Source organism: Centroberyx affinis, unplaced genomic scaffold (genome assembly GCF_046629955.1).
Source record: "Centroberyx affinis isolate AG114_WGS23_722 - 3 ecotype Tasmania unplaced genomic scaffold, CSIRO-AGI_Caff_v1 ptg002845l_1, whole genome shotgun sequence".
Lineage (NCBI taxonomy): Eukaryota > Metazoa > Chordata > Actinopteri > Beryciformes > Berycidae > Centroberyx > Centroberyx affinis.
In genome coordinates, this window is record NW_027280985.1 from 37,392 (window position 1) to 61,817 (window position 24,426).

General features: G+C 41.0%; 1 protein-coding gene across 1 annotated transcript in view; it reads right to left on the reverse strand.

Annotated features, from left to right (window-relative positions):
- itga11a (integrin, alpha 11a) overlaps positions 1-24,426 on the reverse strand; it is a 45,969-nt gene that overhangs the window by 2,743 nt on the left and 18,800 nt on the right. The window contains exons 3-28 of the mRNA XM_071536234.1: positions 24,192-24,304; positions 23,597-23,688; positions 23,182-23,296; positions 22,923-23,050; positions 22,497-22,645; positions 22,250-22,394; positions 21,564-21,729; positions 21,037-21,107; positions 18,593-18,737; positions 17,110-17,258; positions 16,141-16,284; positions 13,373-13,576; positions 12,525-12,655; positions 12,113-12,279; positions 9,810-9,949; positions 9,180-9,290; positions 8,718-8,803; positions 8,308-8,518; positions 7,985-8,083; positions 3,292-3,368; positions 2,708-2,791; positions 2,333-2,423; positions 2,119-2,232; positions 1,578-1,661; positions 1,363-1,473; positions 1,116-1,211 (exon numbers count right to left, since the gene is read on the reverse strand). Of these exons, the coding sequence (XP_071392335.1) occupies positions 1,116-1,211; positions 1,363-1,473; positions 1,578-1,661; positions 2,119-2,232; positions 2,333-2,423; positions 2,708-2,791; positions 3,292-3,368; positions 7,985-8,083; positions 8,308-8,518; positions 8,718-8,803; positions 9,180-9,290; positions 9,810-9,949; positions 12,113-12,279; positions 12,525-12,655; positions 13,373-13,576; positions 16,141-16,284; positions 17,110-17,258; positions 18,593-18,737; positions 21,037-21,107; positions 21,564-21,729; positions 22,250-22,394; positions 22,497-22,645; positions 22,923-23,050; positions 23,182-23,296; positions 23,597-23,688; positions 24,192-24,304 (3,223 nt within the window). The remainder of the gene's footprint in view (positions 1-1,115; positions 1,212-1,362; positions 1,474-1,577; positions 1,662-2,118; positions 2,233-2,332; positions 2,424-2,707; positions 2,792-3,291; positions 3,369-7,984; positions 8,084-8,307; positions 8,519-8,717; positions 8,804-9,179; positions 9,291-9,809; positions 9,950-12,112; positions 12,280-12,524; positions 12,656-13,372; positions 13,577-16,140; positions 16,285-17,109; positions 17,259-18,592; positions 18,738-21,036; positions 21,108-21,563; positions 21,730-22,249; positions 22,395-22,496; positions 22,646-22,922; positions 23,051-23,181; positions 23,297-23,596; positions 23,689-24,191; positions 24,305-24,426) is intronic.

The window sequence follows — 24,426 nt, forward strand, 5'->3', positions numbered from 1 at the left end:
TTTGAATATGCTAGTCCATTTGAATAAAAGTCTGTATCGATTACAAACACTGAAGATGACACAGGCATAGCATTCAGAAGCAAGAGCACTAAACAGTGGGGCTGGAAAATTTGTTAATGTAGTCATTGGATCATGTATAAAGTCCAGTCATTTGTTGTTGTGAGTGCATTAATGTCAAGCTGAAGAGTTATTCATATAGTAGCTTGCTTGCTGAGTCTATGTTAAAGAATCTCACTAACATAAGAATGTTTTACACCATTGGTAAACTATCAGACAGGATTCTGGCTGGAGTCACCAAAAAAATAGACATCCAGTGATGCTTGAGATGAACTGAGCTGAACACATTCAGCTCATGAGCTCACACTGATACGTGCATTGAATATTTGCAAAGATCACAGCTTTTACTAGTTTAATTCTACTTGACAAATGTAGACTAAAACAAAGGAACAGATCCTTCTGACTTTCAGAGTTCACTCTGAAACTCTGGATTACTCTGGATTCTCACTCTGGATTAATGAATTGCAACAGCCATCCAATTATGCTATTTTAAGTTTGATGTCCATTCAACACAAGTTTACATTTATAATATGATTAGATCCTACATCAGCTGAAAGAAATGGGTAATTTTTACCTACAAACCCCAACAAAAAGCAGGGAATGAAATATGGTTGTACATTCTGGCCAATAGATGGCAGCAAATATTAGAGTATTAGACCACACTTTTACATGTAGTGCTGCTGGTCCTTTCGGTCCCTGAGCACCACACAGCACGTGTGCTGGAGTACCAACCTTCACTGTGTGACTCTACACTGCTTCACTTGAGTGATGCCCTGCTCAACTGTAGCAGAAACCATAGCTATGTCTTCCAAAATAGTCACAGCTGTAAAATATGTTCTCAGTCAGTTTTATATAAATTGTTACATGTTACATACAGTGTACTGATCTGAATACTTAGATTCTAACCAAATCAGATGCAACCTTTGTCAAGTTATTCACGCATGACCAGTGATCAGAGGGAAGCTAAATTTGATCCAGTTATGATGCTATTAGTGACTCAGATCTGACTCTGGTCAAACGCAGGACAGAATTTATAGCGTTGGCTCTCGTTGACTCACATGTCTGACAGGCTTTTCTTCATGTAGAAACATGGGGCTGGAGGAGGGGAGCTCCACTGATGCACTGGTTACGAGCTCCAGGATTTTGAACTTCAGCTGGTTAAGAAATCAAAACACAGTCACTTTCCACTAACACATCACACATTTGAAAAACTAAAAAGCTGTCATCGCTATAGAGTCGAGACAGAATAACATATTTGGAATGTGCAATGCGTGGCCATAGTGTTTTTGTGCGTGCTATACTCACTGCGTGTAGGGTGTCTATTCGTAGCGCCCCAGTGATTCTGACAGCAACTTCTCTGTAGGAGGCCAAGTTGACAGTGCATTGGATTGGCAGAGTTAGGGTGTTGGATCGGTTCTGTATAAAGACACCAGACATTGGCAATGGGGGGGGGGAAAGTTATTGTAGATACATATAAAAAAGTACTGTGGGAATGAGTGTGGTTTGGGTTGGTGATTTACCAGGCGGGAGAAGCGTGACAGGTCTTCAGGTGATGCTCTGCTCTGAGCCACATGCTGAGGGGGAATACAGTGGGTCCCGTCTCTCTGAGGGGTGACAGGAGAGGAAATACCTGTTAGGGTCTTACACTGTTAGTTTCGTCAACCTATTGCAGAGCAAGAGTGAAATAGTAGCCCAGGAAGAGGAGGTTAATTGGCACTAAATTAAAGCCGAGCATTGCTAAGTACACTACCAGTCAAAAGTTTGGACACACCTGAATTAATGTACTATGTTTTTCATTCTCTTAAAGCCATTTTGGTCTAAAGGCTTATGCTTAAATGCTTGAAATTTGTTTCTTAGACAAATATAAACAGTGAAGTTGATGCCTATGTATGAATTTCTTTCCAAAGCCTTTGCCTTTCCATCAAGGCAAAGGGTGGCTACTTTAAAGTTAAGTTTTAAGTTTGTGTTGAGCTGAAATATGTGTGTAAAAATATCCCTCCAAAGTTACTGAGATTGAGTTGCTTCGAATAGTCTTTATTTCTCTTGAGGCTCTGCTCTCACCTGGTCAATATAGAAGTCTGATATCTGCAGGAGTTGGTTCCCATTTTTTGTCATTTCTGGGATTTCAATGTTCAGCTGCAGATCCTTTACTGGAAAGAAGCCAAGGTTCTGGATCTGAGAGACAACAAGAAGGGAAAATTGCATAGAATGTTTCCGAGCAATGTTTTCCTGCACAGTAAATTACAGTCATGGTGGTGATGCAATTGGATCTCACCTGGAAAGTGAAGTTGAATGGAGGGCCAATAACTCCAGGCTCCTCTAGTGACAGTTCTGATTTGATCTCATACCGAGTCGGATTGGAATCCCTTTAGAAGTAAAGAATAAGCATAAACAAAAGTAATAAACGTGATTATGTAACATTTACAGTGGGCTTTAAAGAATATGTTGCAAAGCACATAATCCCAAAACCTCCATGCTGGCTATCTGCAACTTATTTTCCATCCCTGATATGTTTCATCATTTTCCAGATGCCATTAAAACACTCAGCTCCAGCTACTTATGTTGCTGAGTTCATTGCTTCCAAAATCAGCACAAGAGCTAGAGTGCAGCGAAGTGCATAGTTTGATAGGATATCGAGAAAATGACAAACCTAGTGAAGAGAAGGTCAGCCTCATATTTCAGTGAGTAATAGATGTCATTGAAATTATCAGATGAGCTCATCTCCTCTCCGTCGCTGTTGAGAGAAGGAGACATACAAGATATTAAAAAAATCTGAGCGATTTGACCTTATCAAACTGACAAACAGATAGAGAAGCCAAGTGAAATATTTGGATTTGCCACTTGATGTGTGGTGAAATAAGTACTTATCTGTTATTTGATGGACATCTTTGTTGATGTAAAATAGAGAGTTGAGGCCAATGTCAAGATCTTGTGTAATACACAACCAGCCAAAGGTTTGGACACGCCTGATTGAATGTAATATGTTTTTCATTATCTTAAAGCCATTTTTTTTTCTAAAGGCTTATGCTTAAATGCTTGAAATTAGTTTTTTAGACAAATATAAATAGTGAAGTTGATGTCTATGGATGAATTTCTTTCCAAAGCCTTTCCCTTTCCATCAAGGCAAAGGGAGGCTACTTGTACTTGTGTACAGGATTTCATTAACAGAAATATATTTGGATGTAGACCCCTTTAACATACAGATAAGGGTTGAATAAGGTTAGTCGTTCACACCTGCTGGCCTCCAGGATGACCCGTACATGCTCTAGGAACACAGAACGGCTGAACTCAAACTCCAGACGAAATGATACCTGCACAGAGGAGAAAGAAAGCTTAGGAGAGTGATTCATTCATCCATGAGCCCAAGATAATCATATCTACACATGGAATCCTTTCCACAGTAGCTAGAAGTCTTAAATCGATGCTTCCTCTGAGTTTCTGACCAGTTTGTCATCATCACATCATCACATCTTTATCCCATGAACACTGAAACACAGATCAGAATCTTCTCTTGATTCTACTTGCCATGCATCCTCTATTTTGGGCTCCCAGCAGTAAGGGTCCTGCTGCATTATGGATTAAGGAGGAAAGCCTGCAATAACCTGCCGTAAGCCCCTGGCCTCGACCCCGGGCTACTTGCTGCACAGTTGGTGCTGCTTAAAGAAAGCCAGGGAATTTCCCCTTAGTGAGGACCTTGCCTTAAAAACACACATGCACACACAATTACCACTAAGAGTCATGTGCATAGATTCAGTGCACATTGGACCTTGTGTGAACTCCTTCCAGTGATTGTGTGATAGCGGTTTCAGTGATTTAGTTTGACTTAATAGGCTCTAGATGCTCAGGTGACTGTCAACATATTGCCTAACCCTAGGCATATGTGTGTGTGTGTGTGGAGGGGAGGGGGTTACAATATTACAAGTGGAATAAAATAGATGAATGAAAAGTGGAGAAACAGAAGAGGCAAAAAGTAAAATAGATGGATGAAGAGTAGAGATATAGAAGAAGTAAAAACTACAATAGATGGATGAAAAGTGGAGAAACAAAAGAGCCGAAAAGTACTGCTCCAAAAGGGAAAGGGATGGAGGAATCCTAAACAAAACCAGAGGAAGAATGGATGTCTGCAGGAAAGAGGCGGGCAGTAAAGCTACAGGTCACATATAGGGAGACGAGGACAGAGAAGAGAGGGAGGACTGATTGGCAGCAGACAGGAGAGAAAGCAAACAAAGCAGAGCAGAGCATTGTTTACAGTCCTCCGTGCCGTAATGAAGTCCTGATGGATGCCATCTGGCCGGAGAGGAATGCCTAACGAGGTTTACTGTAGCTTCCCTCCCCATATAGACTCACTCATCTCTGACAGAACACAGATATGATATGCACATAAATGGTGACCTCTTAGCATATAATCATGTCCTCGTTGTGGAAAATGACCCCCTGCTCTGTTTTGTTATGAATGCATCGCAAAAGGAGGGCTCATCTTTTTTCTGTCTGCTTTCACAAAATTGGGTGAATCTATGTGAAGTTCCTTTGGAATGATGGTTTGATGAAAAACACACACACACATGCACGCTCACACACACACATATGCACACACGCAAGTGGTATGTATTTGGAGGACGTCCGTGTCAGTGGCTAGAAGAGATTCTTGCGCCGGCATGACTGAACATGGAAATTCAGACAGCGCCTGAACAACTTCTTCCTCATTTGGTCCGATGTAGTTTTTCCCCCCGAAGCCACATTGACAGTCAACAGTTGAACAGAGGTTAAAACTGGCATGACTTGAATGCATTGGTTTGTACTGTTCCTCGTCTCTTACTTACCCCCCACCATAACTATGAACAAATGTGTCACCACCAACACATCCACAAAATATTGTTTTTCAGAAGTGGAAAGTAACAAAGTAAAAATACTTTGTTACTGTACTTAAGTGCGATTTTCAAGTATCTGTACTTCACTCGAGTTTTTCTTTCACTTAAGGCTTTTCACTTTTACTCACTACATTTCAAAAGAAAAATCTATACTTTCTAGTCACTATATTTTCAAAACAGACTCGTTATACTCTCTGTCAAATGTGATTGGCTGCTTGTACACCAAAGCGACACCAAATAGTAGGGAAAGGGACAGAGAGAGAAGCAACAAGAGAGCAGAGAATTAACGTTAGTGAATTCAGCTGCGCTAGAATTAACGTTAGTGATTTGAGGTGCAGACACTTTCTCATCTGTGATTCAGAGTAACGCTCAACAGAGAACCAGTTTAGTACATTAGAAATGCCTTTTTTAGAGGACTACTTTTACTTTTATACTTTAAGTAAATTTAAGACCATGTACTTTTATACGTTGACTTGAATAAAGGAAATTTGAAATGGTACTTCAACTTTTATATTTCAGTATATTTTTAGATGAGTATTTGCACTTATACATGAGCACGGAATTTGTGTATTTCTACCAGCTCTGTTGTTTTTTCAGATCTCACACTTAAGGCAATATTGCTGCAACACTGTTAAAGTTTAAATGCTAGTTTTACACAGGTCGAAAGAAACCAGAAAAGTAGAAACAAGAGTGATAACTGGCTACTTTAAACAGCTTTCCTTGAGCAACACAGCAGTTTGGGCTGGTTTGGCAGTTGCGCCGTTGTACAATGAGTCTTGTTTAACTCTGTGCCACATTTTTTAAGAGGCCCTCGACCAGAGCAGATCAGCCTTGTGGCTCTGGCTACCATTCAAACTGAATGACTGCGTATGAATCATTCTGTGAGTTTTAAAGGGTGACCCGGGTCCAGTCGGTTCAGTTGTTCGGGAGCGATAGAGTGAGATGCAGTGATCTTTTTTGTTGTCAAGGAGATGACAGTTGTTTGTGATAATGACGTGGTTAGCTTGTGGGACAGGATGTATTTGGGATTCATGGCATTGGATCATTTTTTTGGAATGTGCCTGTGTGCATATTCACATGAAAACTTTCAATCACCTACATTACTTCATTCCCATAATCTCTCTCAGTGGTCTTCTCGTTGGTTGCGTAACTATAATGGCAGTTTATTTGTTGAGACATCGGTGGGATAGTGGGTACACATAATCTGCTCACTGTTTAATAGCAGAGCTTTTAATTGCACAGAACCAAGTACCATCAATGTCATCCCTATCACAGTTAATTCAAACATCGCCCTCTTAAAAATAAAACTTGATGCTATGCTGTAAAATACACTGCAAAATGGAGGGTCTCATAAATATTGTTGACATTACAAGCTTGTGGAAAAGCGAGGTAAGTGGGCAAAATGACAGAATTGAATGTGGGAATCAGTAACAGATGACAGAGTAACTCTTACGTTTCTACATGTAGGTTTCACCCGGTCTCACCTGAAGCTCCAAGCTACGGATAAATGTCCCTAGTTTGAAATGAAGCGTCCAGCGTGAGAGTTTCCTAGTGGTTTACAATAATGTAAACCACTAGGAAACTCTCAATGCCGCTCTGTATAGGCAGCACAATCCACTGGAGGCACAGTGATTTTCTTTTATGTCACTCCAACCATCTCTCTCCACAAACTTCAATGCCAGCACTATACTCTCAATAAAAAGCTCTTACGTGGCACTATAGTGCATATACTGTAGTACATGAATCCGCTCCTTGTGAATATACAGCCCTCTTAATTGATGTGTGGCTAAGTAATAAAAGCATATACTGAATAGGCTACTCATTCTGAAATTTCTTATCACTATCCTAGTTTTTGATTATAATGAACAGATTTAATTTTGCGCTTCCTGCTAGGATCGTAACATAAACTTTGAGGCCTTCAGGTTTAAGAGCATTAAAGAGACATAGAGTAAAGTAAATGGTCTGGAAAACTAGAAAAAATAATCAAGTTTCCCCATCATACTGTGCTCTTTGTGGGCCAAATGCTACACACAGAACTGTAAATACTGTTGTTTCACCATTATACCGTTGTGTTATGTGCATTATACCGTTATGTGTTATTTGTCTTTGCTTTATAAGCCTATGAAAGCTCTTAAAACTGATGTGTAATAATAAAAAGCTACAAGAATGCTAGGAAGCTACAAGAATGCTAAGAAAGGGTTAAACGTTAGATTCAGTAATGCTTATGTTTAGATTGTAGATGGCTCCATAGTTGCATTAGTTTGTAGGCTAAACACAGTAGGAGGTATGGTTTAGTGTTGACATTCTATTCATGACTGCAGATTTTAACCTCAAACTGAAAATGGGGGAATCTCACAAACCAGAAATAAACTGAGCTTCCCTGGTTGGCTTGTGGTTCTTAACATTAACCATTGTGGTCTGTCATGGTCTACTGAAGCCTGTAGCATGTGTTTTAGGCCCCTGTGGTCCAATATGGTCCATTTCAATGTTTCTCAACCCATGAGTCGCGGCCCAGTGTGGGTTATGGGATTATTCTGACATGTACCCCCAAAAATATCAAGCCAGATTTTGATATTTGATATTAAACTGATCTTCATCTTATTTCAGGATCATTATGAAGCTCCAACATGTATGTATTCAGCATCGTTGGAAAGATTAACTCTTGAATCTGTATTAATTTCAGTTGGATGAACACAGAAATCATCGGCACATTTGGAAACTGATCCTGTCTCCAGAATATGTATTGTTACTAATTCTCACCTAAACCATACGCTCTTTTTGAGCTTAAAAAGTCACAAAATACAACCTGAAAATCTATGAATACAATATTATTGATTGGATTTTTATTTTTTCAAATGAATACAGCTGCAAAACATAAACCACCAGAAGTTAAATAAGTTGGCTTAAGGCTAGATGTTTTTTTAGGTGATTTGTCTCATAGCAAGCAACTTGGTTAACAACTTGGGACATGATAAACAAATATAGGAGTACAGATCCAATTACTTTGTTATGATGAAATGTTGTATTTACACACTGTATGCACTGGTGTGGTATCTCACCTGAGTTTTGGCCCTCATAAAGGGTGCGCTGACATTGCAGTTCTTCTCATTCCTCAGTTTGTCCTCACTGTAACACTCTATCTTGATGTCAGAGTTGTCCTAGATTGAGAACAATAACACACTTATTTAACACAATCATTTCATCTGTTGGTTAAATCTACAACTCTTCACACATTTTAGATGTTATTTATATGGAAAACACCATTTGAGAAATTCTGTTATTATCACAAACCACATGAACCATGATGATACCAAAATGACTAAACAGAGGCCACCTGAGCTACTGAAAATGTTGCACTGGGAGACGTCACACTGTGCCACACCTTGACTATGAGGCTGGAGAAGCGTAGATTGGGTGTGTAGGTGATATTGAGGCGAGCACCGTAGGCGTTCTCTCCCTTGTTCTCCAACCGGACATCCACTACCATCCTCCTCCTGTTTCCCTCTAAAACCCGCTGGGATCCCTCCATCCCTCCTTCACTGGTGTGGCGGCAGAACGCGCCGCGGGAGTGAATGGCCTGCGCACAGAACTGACTGGGAGGGAGATAAGTGGGAAGAGACAGGAAAATGTAGAAAGGACAGAGGATGACATTTTTGGTTTACTCAGAGAAACCCTGTGTATGTGCATATGTGTTTGTGTATTCATGCGTGTGTGTGTGTATGTTTTCAGTGTGTAGGCACTTGGTATGCATTCATGTATATTATATGTTGTGCAGAGCATGTGTGTACCTACTTTCGAGTCATCAGGTCAGTCATACTCTGCAGTGCCAGGTCTGGTATGCAGCGGTCATCCTCGTCACAGCCGTTCCAGAAGGGCAGCTGGCAGAAAAAAGACTCAGTCAGACATTTTGATTTTGGCCTCATATTGCAAGATAACTACTGCTTTTGTAAGTGAAATAAATATGAAATATTAGGGATTGGGACAATATATTGATAAAGATTTGTGGCTCAGAAATAAACATAATTCTGCACAGTCATGTTGTCATTGAACTTTTATTTATTACATTGTATCGTGGTTCTATCGAATCATGAACCCTATATCGCGTATCGAATCGTATCGTGAAAATATATAGGGGCAACTACTTAAAAGCAGCCCCATTTCATATGTATCAAATAGAATCAAATAATAATTTGTGTAACTATATGAATAACTTGGAAGTGAAGTGGAAGTGATACATTGTCGGTTCTGACTCACCTCAGTCCTTACAACAGTAGGCCAGCTGTCATCTAGAACCGGTCCATTGTCAGGATCTTGCAGCCCCACTTGTGCAGCGAACACTATGGGCCTTGCATAGTCCGTGGTCTCCTATAGTAGAGCAAGATGTTAAAAGGGTTCGACCGATTGGGTTTTCGAGGGCCAATACCAATACCGATATTTTTAAACTGAAGTTGCTGATAGCCAGTAGTTTGTGCCAACATTCAATATCTTCAATTTGATCATTTTCATGCCAAAAATATGCCAGAATGTTATTCTTGTCAGGGTAGAAAAGCGTCTGAAACAGCATTTAGACCTTAATGTGACACTAAAACTTTCCATTGCAACCAAAACAAATTTTTAGGTGGGTTAGCAGTTTCTTACGGCAGGCTGACCCACCCGCACCTACTCAATGGTAGGGAAACTCTGGATAAATTAGGCCTTTAAATGAACAATTAATTTACCAAAAAAAAAAAAAGAACACACACAGAAAATACAATTTCATTGCAGGTTTTTAGGTTTTTATGTAGCTGTTGCCAAGGAGCAACTTCAATCATATATAGAAACCAATATATCGGTCTAACCCTAGTGTGTGATATTTGCAACCCTCAGGGTATAACTGGGCCTCACCATCACATGGAAGTAGATGTGTTCGCAGGTCTCTTCTCCAGGAAGGAGAGTGAGGTTGTGAGGCTGCAGCCTGTCAGGATTGTCTAGTATGGCCCGAGGATTGAAGCGTCGCTCCGCAATGGAGACGTTGTATTTAATGGCTAGTGGGCAACAGGAACAGAGGAAATGGCATTATTATCTGGAACAGCTAAAGATCCTCTTCTATCAGTGTTAAAATGTTTCTGAGATGTTTTCCCCAACATTTTTAAATGATTCCAGAGTAATTGACAAATTGTGGCTACAGCCAAAATGACATCACTGTAATTGTGCAATGTAATAATAGCCAGACTGAAAATATGTAAATGTGTAACCAACAAACATAAGAATCCACTGGCTTTTGAAGTTCATTTCCAAGCCACATTTTTGAGGCTTGTCAATTATTGCCTTTTAGTTTCATACCATGGGGAAAAATCTATAAAGCCTGAACTCATGCATACAGTCCTTGTAGGGTCAACTACACAACAAGAGAAATCCTAATGCTTTATGGAAATATATCGAGACAGATAATGGGATATAGAAAATAGGAAGCTCTTCCCCTCTTATCACCACAGTAACATTATTAATATCACCTATTATCAAAAGAGTTGGCTGCTTTTAGGAATATTGCTACTGAAGACAGTTGCAGAAGATTATGGGAAAACATAGCTGGTGTTCTGGAAGTTCTGTGTTGGACTTTGAAGAGCAACTGGATTACATATACAGTGGCATTTGTCATCAATATAAAACCTCAAATATCTACCAAGGGCAGCCAAAACTAGCTGACAACTTTTTATCCATCCAAAAATAATTAATTGTACCTTTTTTCTTAGAAAAAAGCTTCCATACAAATAAATATTTGCATGGATTATACTAACTTTACTGAGATGGCAAAAAACCAGCTCCATTTTGTACAACAGAGCAGAGCGAGCTCACAAACACCAGCACATCTGCCACGAATTACTAGCCAGACACGACAATGAGAGGAAAATGAAATAAACGTGTTCCACTGTATTCAACCATGGAAGACAAGATACCTTCTGTCCTTCCACCACTCTGTTTTGGGTACGTCTGATAGATTTGATAAAGATGTTGGGGGGTCAAGGGGTTAACTAAGAACACGCTCCCCTGCACCCCTGCTTCCTTGCCCCCTATACACAGTGAAACTCAACCCTGGGATCCCATCTCTTAAAACAAATTGTGATCAGAGAAACCCTGTGCTTGTATGCAGCTGGGCTGCTGTTGCCGGCACAACACTTCAGGTCCAAGAGCAACTGGATCTCCCTTCAGGGATCGCACTGGCACAAACCAGAGGTGTGGATTGCCTGACTGAGTTATCTATGGTCTGTCACCACCACCACTCAAATATTACAACAGCTCTCTTGTGTGGACTGAACAAAAGACAGATGCACTAGTAAGTGCATGCCAGTGTTCACACAATAGTAAGAAGTAACATTTGACAGCAGATATACCACCGCTGGAGGCAGCAGCGTTATCTTTGGCAGGTAGACAGCCGTCTGAGACCATAATCTCTTACTGATAGTAAAGAAACATTTTCCTTTGGCATTATTCTGAATGCAAGGAGCCATCGCCCCTCTCACTGAGAAGACACATGCCGAACAGCCTGAGCCAGGACATGAAGGATATACATTCAGAAGTTTGAGTAGCTCAGCTATTCTTACTTGAAGACAGCCATGTTTCTCCCTGTCATGTACAAAATTTCCAGGCTGAATAATAATGGCTGAACCTCAGTAAAGCTCCAGGTCCAAAATATAAAATTCGCAGCCCATATGTATCCGAAAAAAGGTCTGTTAAAGGTTTGACTGTATCCAGGGGTTTAACGTTTAACAACAGTAAAGTTGGCAGTGTCAGCGTCTTTGTGTCTAAGAAACTAAATGTGATTGAGTGTGGCACATTAGAGAATGGGAGCTTTTTCCTTTCTAGTATGTATCTAATTTGTGGAACCCTTAACTATTATCCGAATTACTACAAATTAAAACATTTTATTGGCTCAGTGCTGAGGACTATGATAACACATGAGTCATTTGTAAATAATCAAATTGTGTAACACAAGCAGGTCTTGGAATATGATAGAGCCAAGCTTACAAACACACACACACACACACAAACACTTCCCTCCTCTTACATCTGCAGATTTGATAGGCTAGGCAAGAACTAAAGGGATCTGATGCTAAACTTCAGCCGAGAGGGCAAAGACAAGGGGAAGACCAGGAAACTTTAAACTGCTGAGATGCTTCCGTAGAAGTGAATTGATTTTGCTGGCTTACCAATTTCCTGTGTCGGAGGGATGGCTGTCCTGGCCGTGACGTTGAGACACACGATGGCTGACATGCAGGTCACGTCTTTGCCGCCTCTCTGACAGTCCTTCACAAAGATGTTGACTTTGCTGGGCTCAAACCTGACATTGGCGTAAATCCGGACGACACTGCGTGACCTGTGAAAACACAAGAGTGTTAAAGGTGAACCCAACCCATGACCGACTTCAGACTTATACTTCTGAACATGTGGTTGTTTTTCAAGGGATACAATCACTGTTTTATCTAACTTAAATTTATGGATACAATGGCCCAGTGCTGAGCCCGCCTGGTACTTTTGCAGATATAAGCACCATAACAGTCATTGAAAGACTGTTGTTCATTTTGACAACAGCATTATTTATTTACTAAGTGAAATACTAACCAGAGGAGTACAGCAGCACCAAGGGAACCTACTGCCAAGTCCACTAAATTGTCCTCGTTCATGTCTATCTTGCCATGGATGCTGCGGCCAAAGTACTGCAGGCCAGGAGCCAAGTCTGCTGCCGCTACCCTCTGAGAAAGAGACAGACCGAGCAACAAATATAAGAGCATTGCGAAGGATCAGAATGACCTCAACCACAGCTTATGATGTTATGATTAGAGTCATGATTAGAGCTGTCATTTGTCTAACTATCTGATCTAAAAATGTAGATCAAATAGTTCAGACAATAGTTTTGACACAGATTGACACACATTGCAAACAAAAACTGCAATCATCAATGCATGCACAGTAATCAGGGTTTCATGCTCTTATGATTTATGATTAATTTCATTGTGATTAATTTGAGTGTTATTGTGATTGTGATAGCAGATTTAGCTTGGGGAATATCCACATTTGCTCCCATACTGGTAAATGCATACATTTTACCAGGATATGTACACATTTACAGCAGAATAAACACTTTCCTACATTTCTCTTATATACTGAAACATATTGCTATTCTCACCTCACCTTCCACTGCACTTGCACAGTATGCATCTGAGACTTATAGTACTATACTGTTTTCAGAACAAAACTGAGCTTTTGAGTGGCTTTTCTTTACGTATACTGTATGCGTTTTCTATATTCCCAAGAAGGAAGCCATCTGAGCTGGACATATTTTTGACCAGCTGCTTTTTGCTGCGTGGTATGTTGATTTCCTCCAAGGTTTTGCATTGTCAATTTTCAGACTCAAGAAGTAAATACAAAGAGATAACAGTGACATCTTGAAGATATTTGGGCCGCCGTACCTGTTTGTATTTGCGTAGTATTCTGTTCTGCTGGCTAAAGAAGATGTAAATGGCTCCTTTGTGGTCATCCTCCAATGGGGCTCCCACCACCAGGTCATTGAAGCCGTCCCCGTTGAGGTCAGGCACAGGAGCGAGTGACGAGCCAAACCGAGCGTTCTGGCCTCCGTTATGGATCTCCAGCGCCCCCTCAAGGATGAAACGATTCTGAGGAGGCAGGGAAAACATCATGATCACTGCACAATTCTTCATCTTTTTGACACATATTGTTTAGCTAAAGGGTATATATTAATCATGCCTAATCATGCTCATGTATCTTTGAATCTTAGATGGGACAGATAGCCTCCTGTGTCTCACTTGGTGACACTTGTGGCTATTATAATGCATTGTATATTAGGTTTTCTTCATTCCCCATAAACAGTTGAAGGCAAGCCCTCAAGAGCTGAAGATCAATATCATAGACATCAAAGACAATATCATAAACAGCATTCAAACAAGCCGATACACTTAACCCACATGCACAGACAACACACAGACATTTTCTTCATGCGCATGCTGATCATACCAAATGTACACATAAACAAAAACAAGCTGTGCCGCACAGATCCTCCTTTGGAAACAGAAGCGTATGCCAAAGGGAAATTTTTCACTAGTCCATATGATCAAGGAAATGATGTGTTGATCCAAGAAACTGCTATTCCCTGTCCAGTGGGTAGAGCCATGCCCTCTGGCATGGTTCAGTTTTCCAGTCAACACACTGATCTCTTCCTCAAATGAACTGCCATCCATTTATTTAGACAATTCATAATGAGACCAAGAGGGATTGTTGTCTTACACTCTTTCCCCTCCATCTGGCACCGTTGTTTGTTATTTCACTTACCTCAAAACCATTTTAAAGTCAACTAATCATGTTGTATTTCTTTTTTACATAAAAAGTAATCAAACAAAATATAAGATTTGGGTTGTTTTCACATAATCCCTTGATTTTGTATGTTTGAACTTAAAAAGAGTGAAGAATTTTGACCAAAGACCAAAGAAAGCCATACAGCTTTAGTATATTTATTTGAGTCGGTATTCTTAGGCTATTCTTAGCTAGTGTAAAGTCAAATGGAAAATATCCATGTCTTTGCATACCTCTACCCGACTGGAAAGAAATTTGATGGAAAGCATTCTGACAAAATGGAGCCAAATACTTGAGCCCATCAGTAGTCATGCATATCATTGGTCCACTTGGCATCCCAATATTCCTCATAATATAATTCATCGTCGGCAGACGAAACATGAGATCACCTGTTTTTTCAGTTGAATATATGGGAAGGGAGTTGATTTAGGAAAGTCGGCTCTAGTTCTCAGCTACCTGATGCGTGCGTGCGTGTGTGACAAAGAGGGAGATTGATAGGAGAAAATGGGGAATAATACATTCAGTGGGGTCTTAATTTGAAACATATGGTTTGTGCAGAGACCATCACAGATCATAACCATTCTGCAGTGGCCCAGGAGAAAGTCGAAAGGGCAACTATCTCAGACATTGAATGGAATTTTACCTTTAACAGGGCTTAGGCTGCTGAAGTTTAGGCAATTTTGTTTAGATTTGGCCTTGTAGCTATAAGAACCCCTTAGATTCTGTAAACCCTCAAAACCTGCAATTGCAACTTAGTATAAACTTGTCATTGATCCAGAATCTTTAGTTATCTCACACTACTCCTTACCCTACACTCTAAATAATTTGCATAATTTGCAGAGTTCTAACTACATACCAACTACACCACCCATGAATCTCTGACAAAGCAAGATATCCTTCTCACCTAGCACTAGAAAAAACATAAAGAACAGGAGTAATGTATGTACTGATAATAGTAATGTATGTACTCCCCAAATTTGACTATGACAATAGTGCAAGATTTTTTTCCTCCCAAGACCAGCAAATGGACCAGGTGCATAAAGACGTGTACCAGTGTTCAACATTAAACAGTCTTCCAGAACAGTATTCTAGTGCATTGTGCACCATCCTAACATCAGGACCGTCAACATCAAATTTCTTCATTTTAAACATTGTTTCCCTATTATTATTATTATTACTGTGTAGTCTTAATGGACAATAGCAAGCTACCTCTCTAACTGTTTAGCTTGGCCTGCCACTTGTGTTGCACTGTGGTTTGGGCTACTGAATTATGTAAAGCCAAGTGGCCCAGTGCCTATTCTATGGAGTCAAAACAGTTGAAGAAATTCATAATCCCAGAGAGAAAAAGAGACCTGTAATACCCAGGAATTTCCTTCTATTAAGAAAGTTCTCGCCTCCAAACGACTGGGTGGAAATAGGTTTTTGAAGGGAGGAATACTTTCCTGCTGAGTTCATTCTACACATCTAATGAAGTCTGCACACTGGCATCGCAAAGGTTTCTCATTTGATCTGCCTGAGGTCAAGTGCCAAGTGTCTGGCTGCAGTGCGTCAATGTGTTAATTGTGGACCTGGAATGCAATAGAGTCTGGTTTGGTGTGTGTTACAGTATGCAGGACACTTCTGCTGTGTGTTAGAGATCACTGGGAATGTCTGGAGTTCTGGTGCAAGGTTGGAGTGTTTGAACAGGTGTTGACCCAATTCATTGTATGAGGGGGTTTCTCGGCCAAAAGTGTATGTATATGCCGGTATTATTCTGTAGCTTGCCAGTCATACTGTGTGTGTGTGTGCTTGTGTAGTTCACGGGCATGCCTTTGTGTATATGTGTGTGTTGTTGTTGTTGTTGTTGTTGTTGTTTGTAGAGTGTACCCACCAGCTCTGTCACTCTGTAGATGTAGACCTTGCCCTTCTCCAAGCCTCCACTGAAGAACATGGGCGCTGCCACCAAAAGATTGTCAGTGACGCCATCTCCATCTATATCCAGAGGGGCAATCTCACTGCCATAGTAGGAGCCAATCTGTGAGACACATACACACACATCTTGCTCAGAGCTTCATTGTGCGCCCGCCCTTATTGTTCCATTCTCTTCTTCTTTCTTCCAGTTTAATCCTTTTAAATTGAGTAAGTGATTACATTTTTGCTGACTGTATAAGTGCCCTACTGGTTTTAATTAGTGAATATAAATCCCAGGACGAATGTCACTTATACTACCTACTACATACGCTGAAATCCTTGACGTTTTCCTCACTGCCTGTTGAAGCACAAGTTGTTTGTGTTTGATGAGTTGCTGATGATGTGGAGCGGCTTTGAACTTTACTCTGAGATGGGAAGCAAATGGGGCCTGCATTATGTCAGGGGGGCGTGAGAGGAGTCGAGACACTTTTGTAGATACTAAGTGTCTGAGAGCTCCACTGAGAAAGACTGGATCAGTCACTGGATGGAACGTCAGCAATTGTTCTTCAGATTGGAAACATCTGACTATAAAAGAGTTCGTCTCACATGGGTTTGCCGGATCAAGAAAGTCCTAAGTTTTTCTGCAAAAAACATCTGTTGTTCTGGATGAGCTATTGCTGACAAGGTACAATGTAAGTTGCTGCAGGATCACTAGTCTTGCAGCCTCTGAAGAGTTGCCAGTTATGAGTATAGAGCTAATAATAACACAGAACCACATCTCTTTGAAAAGATGCTGATTGTCAGATTGTGAGATGAAACCCTCAGGTGGTATCAATGTGTCACAGAAAAAAAACAGAAAATCAAGTGAGATGTCACTGAAAAATCTATTACAGAAATGCTACATATTTTTAATGCGTCACTAAGTGCGTAGTATTGTGTTGGACGCTACCTGCTGGCCTTTGAGGGAGTGCAGGATGGTGAGGTTGCCAGAGTTCTTCAGAGTGAAGATGATGACTTTGCCGGTGTGGTTGAAGCGCGGAGCTCCAGCTACAAGCAGACGACCGTTTCTGGCTGACACCACAGAAGTCACAGTGTAACCTGATGATATAAACACATGTGTCAAGTCTACCTCCACTCACAGACAACAAGTCTCTCAAGTAAGCAGATTTACACGTTGTTCTTACACTACCTCACCGATGTAAAAGGTAACCCATGCAATATGCTAATTGTAAAAAGGCTGTCATGGTCAAACAGAATGTGATAACAACCTGTTACTAGACACCACTACTCTATAGGAGAGCCCCTTTGAATTTGCAATGTTTTTTTTAAATAAAACATTAAGCTAATAGATTAGTAACAATACAAATGTTCTGTTTGGTGAAAATCAGAACAAACAAATCAGCCTGTACCTCTGGACAATTCTGAAGTATTACTTTACGTTTAGAATAGTTTTCACTAAAGAAAAATGTCTGTTACTTGGGCTCTGTTACACTTTGCAGTTTCTCTTCTTGACCTATTATTGAGTCTTTGGGAGGAATGTCAACTTGTTTCCAGAGTGTGTGGTGAACCCCACTCTTTTAACTCTGCACAGCATCATTATCAAAGGGCCAAATAAATGCATTCTAGTGGTGTATGTGTGCATGTGTGTGTGTGTGTGTCTCTGTGTGTGTGCTTCTAATGGACATTAACGCCACTGTTGCACTGTTAGTGTGTACATAGAGGTTCGATATCATAGCGATGGAACTGCATGACTGCAATTCTAAAATAACTCCAATGAACTGCATTCAGCCATGCACAGCTCCATTTTCCTCTTTCTCACTATTCTCATATGTCTTTCTTTGCCTGCTCTGGCACTTCCATTTTCTCCCTGTATCCTTTTCCACGTTCATCTCTCATCTTTGTACCCCTCTGTTCCCATCTCTCTCTCTCTTTCTCTCTGCCTCCCTCTCTAAGCATGTCCAGAATTATGCTTCCACCTCGTATTCCTATTGAGTCTAGAATGGCTTCCATTGGCAGCCTGGCGGGTATAGGCAGAGGGACAAGCCACTGATGGCAAAAGCAGAAGTCTGTGGTAGTGGGGTGAGATGGAGTTGGATGTGGTGGGAAGCAGTGGAGCAATGGAGCACTTTACAGAGATGGGTTGCAGCTAGGACTGTCGGTGCTAAACCACAAGTCTTCTACCAGGCCTGCCACACATACCTCCGCCAGAGAAAGAGGGTGTAAACAGAGATTAAAGGCTGAGATTGTAAGCGCTGAAAAGGTGTTCAAGCACATCCTTCATTACTAAAATAACAGAATTATACTTTCTTTCTCTGCATTTCTCCTTCCTTTTTATCCGTATCCCTCACAATTTTTCCTCCTCATACATTCCTGCTTCTTTCACTCCATCAACAGAGTGACGAAAGATTTGTGCACCTCAGGGTCTTACTCACCCAGGTAGGCACCGTGGTTCTTGAGCTCTTCGGGGAACTCCTGTGTGTAGGAAGACTTGGGAGGGACCACCTTCCCCTGCCGGGTCTCCTTCAGCACCGCCCCATTCCAATCATAGGCACCCACAGCGCCCACCAGAATGCCATCCTGTAGGGTGAGGTGCAGTATATGGTAACAATTTCTGTTGGTCTGTTAGTAGAGTTTGGTCTGGTTGTACTGCCTGTGCTGCATATGCGTGGAGTAATTACATGCCACAGATACACTCATGATGAAAAAATCTAGTAACATAGCAAAGTGTGACCACCACTCAGGAGCACAATCTGTGTATGTTTGTTTGTATGTTCAACTTCACGCAGGTTAATAATGCTGTAACTCAAAGTCGAATCTTGGTGATGATGATAATAATAATGATGCTCAACACTGGAGGTCATCTTCACTAGATTTTTTAAATTGCTCCTAATGGATGGGATAAAATTCTACTTCTACAGATCACTCCTGTCTCTGTCCTTGGTACAGCAAATGCAGATATTGCCCAAACATGTGTCTAAGTATTTAGAATTTGATGGCCCAGCTCACTCTCTGCCAACAACAGCTTAAAAAGCAGTAAATGAGTCAAAACCTAAGTCTGCTTACCCACATTCAATACATTTTCCTTCTCCCTTCTGTCAAAATGGATTTAAAAACTACTGACTGAGTTAAGTGCATGATCAATTAAGCGGCTATAGTTCATCGCCAGACACAGCAGAACACACATTTTCACACAATTACAGAAAATAATATGCAAGGCAAGCTATAACATGTGCCTCGAAGTTCTGAGTACATTATCAAAGCACTGTTAAACCTTGATCAGTATGTATTTGTAAACCATTATTCAACAAAGGAAATGCACTGGCAAGTGCAATTAACCGCAGACATGAGGAGATAGAGGAGGGGTTTCCTAGCTTCCGTGGTTGACATTTGTTCACCATACTTTGAATCTATGACACTGTAATTATAGGCTTCTACATCTTAATTAGCTCAGTATTTTTGCCATACACATTATGCCGACAACACATTTTCCAGTGTTAGCATATGCTGGACCACTTGCAATTCCTTCCTGAGAGATGGAATTGTGTGCTCACCAAGCTCGCACTACGTCACTTTCTGACAGCAATGTTAGCTTATGTGGTTATCTGTTTTGGTCAAAATGGTCTCCATGGTAAATGAATCAAACCCCAAAACAACTCAACGTCATAAACCAGTGACCTATTTCTATTGCATGTAGGGACATCCATGTGTCCTGGCTTGGTTGGATGCCAAGCCAGAGTTGTGGTAGAATGGCTCCCATACTTGCCAGTTGGTTATCAGAGAGGGCATATATGCTTGACCAAGTAACAAGAATAAGCATACAGAAATGTATACAGGATACAGCACATACCAATTTAACAAACAAGTAATGCATATTCTGCATCATGGTAAACACAGGAATCAACTGCAACTATGCTATGGGCAGTGCAATTTTACAGAAACAGAGCCCTCTGTTTCTGACCACAGGTTATTTTTCAGCATAATTGTTTAGATACAGAAAGCTAAACAAACAGCAGATAGAGAAATTGCTAAGACGCATGCAATGTCTGGATATGCATGACATAAGCAGTCGTCCAAGTTGGCACACATCACATTCAACAAAACCATCTGGGCTTTCAGGACTGTTTTTCTCCTTTAAAGCCCCAACATTCTTTCCAATAAGTTATCCTACTCTCAACACTCAGGTTGCCGCTGTTGAGCAAGTGCTATCCCTGGAATCCAGCCTTGTGGACAGAATTTCCAGCCATTCCTGCCACCCAGCTGCAACTTCTGCTATTTATTTATTTTTTTGTCATAAACGGGATATATTTATTACTCCCTAGACAAGTTGTGCCGTGGAGGGGAACTGGAAAATCAAAGCTGTTGCATCAGCAAATGTCAACCTGGGACTTATATGGAGACAGAAAAAGGAAAAAAAGAAATGGAAACCACTGAATCGGTATGAATAGCAGGTACAGTAGAGAACGTGCCTTATCTCCCTCCTCCAGCTGCATCAGCCTCAAAGCCAACACACCTGCAGCTATCTGCTCCCCGATACAATCAAAAACCTCTAGAAAGCAAAAGGAAAAACAACCCATTCCCCAGCCAGGCTGTCTCAACCTCTCACTAATATGTCTCCCCGGGGAATTAGCAGTGTCTTATTTCCCATCGCTTGATGGCTGAAGTGGAAAAAGGCCTGTCTCCTCTGTCAGGGGCTCCTAAATCAGGATGACCTAAGCCTCTGGGGCCACACAGCAGGCACCTCAGGGGGGAATGGAGAGTGATAAATGGCAGGTTGTGGGGAGGAGTCATGAAGATGGGCCAGAAATGGAGACAAAGTGTGTTGTTCTACATGTTGACAGATGGTATGAGAAGACTTGGTAGCAGCAGTGAGGCTCACCTCTACGTTGTGTGAAGAAAAGCCAGCCTGGGACATCTGGAGGCCAAACGCTGTGCCATTCTTACTGGTCCCTGGGAAAACAAGTCAATTTTTTTTTTCTTTTACAGATCTGAACCTTTGCAGCACCACATAAACTCAATCTTTCAACCACAATCATTATCTAACTAGGCTAGTGGCGTAGGAGTCACAAAAATAATTGAAAAACCCATCCATTGCATCTTACTGCTGTCACGTGAAAACCTTGCATCTTCAAAATGTCAACTTTTCATGAACTAAGAACAACAGCTTTTGTTTTAGTTTAACCACCATGCATTTTTGAGTTTGGCCAATGGGGTTTTAAAGGGTTTAATAAGCCCAAGGGTTGTAGTGTTTGTCTCAACCCATAACGAGCCGTGTAATCCTTCAATTGAAGTTAAAACATGAAAATCAGTGAAGTGGAGTTATGAGGTTTTTACATGAAAGCAGCAATGTATTACTGTGTTGATTCTGTGCTTCTTAGGTTACTGAATGAGAATTCCTTGTAAAACCTTCTAAACTGAAGATGCGTTCTCCAAGTGCATCCACAATATCCTTCAAAGCTGACTCATCCGTTACGTTAAAGAAGTGTTTGTCATCCGGGTCGCTGGCGATGTACTTGATTTCACTGAGAAATGCCTCAGGGTTGATTCCTCTACGGTTGTAGTATCCAAGGACCTATGAAGACAAGGTCAGACAATCTGTCAAAGCCTATAAACTAATGAGTTAACATTAGCTTTCTTGGAGAAAGTTTTAGAACATTTTAGTACTGTGGTTGTTCTTGCCATTTTATACACCAAAGTCAATGCTGTTACCAATTCCAGTTGGTTTGCAACCAAATGATCTCAGACATTTGCTCAGATGCCCATACCCAACTAAGCCACTGGATGGGATTAAGCCATACCAATAGTGGCACCAACCAAAGAAGCATGTGGTCTGGAGGAGATCATTTACACCTTTAACTGCGCTTCTACTAGGCTTAGGTTAAGAGCTCTCCAAGGGCTGTAAGCAGTTTTGGCTGCATACTCCACTTAGCTCTTCAGAAGCCTGCTATAGCTGAACTCCATGAGGTCACCTCTTTAATGTTTATAGTGCTTTAATACTGTACTAGAAATTTATTAGCCATCAGAAAACGAAGTCGAAAGCCATAGAGATTGAAAGCCTTAACCCAGGTGAAGAATCAGTCGAGCGGACTCACAGCAATGGCGTAGCGGGTGATGCCATCCTTCTCACTGTCCTCGATGGCCTGCTTGAGGTCCGGACTGTCATGTGACTCTCCATCCGTGATCACGATCATCACCTTCTTGGCACCTCGCCGACCTCCTTGTTTGAAAGCCTCTGAGCTGTGGCAACATGTTTCATATGTTCATTAAAGCAGATGATACAATGATACAAAGTGGAGGAATGCTGCTGAAGTGTAGGATTTGTGGCTGCAGAAACTGTACCGTGCGACATTGATGCCCAGAGCCGTGTTGGTCTCCTCTCCGCCCCGCTGGTTAATACTACGTGCTCTCTTCACTACTTCCTCTACTGATTTGTAGTCACTAAGCTGGAACTCATGGACCACCTTCTCACCATACTGAACCACTCCAACCTGATGAATAAAACACACAAACAATGACCAATCTATGACAAACAGTAGAGGCACAGCTAAACATCTGCCTTCTGTTAAAAAATAATAATGTTATAAAATAGTCACAGCAGAGTAGCCTACAATAAAAAACTTTGACAAGCACAGTAAATTATAGGCTGTGGCACAATAAACTTATATTATATAATAGAGGACTATTGAATAAATGTACTCCAGTATTCACATTTATCCAGCAAGTTACATTACTAATGCATCTTATCTGCTTTTAGTCCTTACACACCTGTATTTGACCTGGTCCGATGTAGAACTTCTGAAGAATGTTGATGAGAAAAGCCTGCACCTCATACCAAGGGTAGATGGAGTTAGAGCCATCCAGGACGATCACTATATCCATATAGGTCTCACACCCTGAAAAACATTTAGAGGGGAAAACTAATCATGACAGCGCACAGTTATCCATGGAGAAAACAGAACCCAGCTATGTCTAAGAAGTACAATCCATGAATCTCTGTCAATCGGGAAAGGTAACTGAGCCTTACTCTGAAAGGCAGGAGCAATGGTTCTGGAGAACTTGAAGCTTGCATTGACTCTGGAGCATATGCCAGTGCTGTAGTAAGAGCTGCCACACTCGTAGGACCACAGTGGTCCACAGGCCTGCAACATAAAAGAAAGCTCTTATAGCAGAAACATTATGGGCCACAGTATATTACTGCACATTATTGTGGATTCCACAATATTAGGTTCATGTTCTAAGAGAAGGTCCGTAGGTAGAGCTGCAGTATGAGAAGCATGCAATCAAAAGATAGTCCTGTGGTTTCCTTTTTTTTGTTTTTCTTTTTGACCATTGCTCTTTCATTAAACATGTTATTACTCACAAAGTTCTGCTGAAACAGACCGCTCCAGTATGTAATGTTTGAAGAACGTAATTCCAATGAGTTTTAAAACAGTTCTCACCACAAAGCTGTTGTCTTTGGGGTTAGATGTGAGCGTCATTCCCAGCCTCATCTTGTCCTTTCGCTCTGATACATTGGTCAGAGATATCCTTCCTTGAGGAAAAATTAATCTCAGTGAAATGATACTGGTTGCTCTCTCATATTAATATATGCTCTCTACTTTGGAGACCAAACTGAACTAGAACTTCCACCATCTGGGACCTTGTTTTGTTATTGCTGTCTAGCCAGCCAAAGCAGTGTCTACATCCTTAGATCTAAAAGTTTACTTGACAAATCTTCATGTGCCTATCTAACCAACACCACACACATGTGCCCCGTATGATGGAATGCGGTGAGATGTGTGGTATAACACACATGTGGAAATGTACATAAACCATTAAGCCAATTGTAAAATGTGGAATGAGTGGTATGGTACGCACATTTCTGTCTCACACATGCCACCATGACACTTATTAAGACACACGCATAAAAAACATCTGCAGACATGAAAACGCACATGCGCATGCACACTTGCACACACACACACACACACACACACACACACACACATATAGACAGAAAAAATAGTAGTAGTGTAGTGTTTTGTTATACTATACCTAGGTTGAGCTTGGAGCAACCGTTGCCATTGCTTCGTTTGCTCAGTGAGCATTTATAAACATCGCCTGTCTGGTAAGGGCCATTCATTTCATACGGGGCTCCCACTAATAACCTGTAAAACACAACATCCAAAAGTCAGAATTGACATGAATTGTTATGAACACTTGAACATAAAGAAATATTAAAAAGTGTACTTTTTACATTCGGTCTCAAAAGTCATTTTTGTCTTAACAG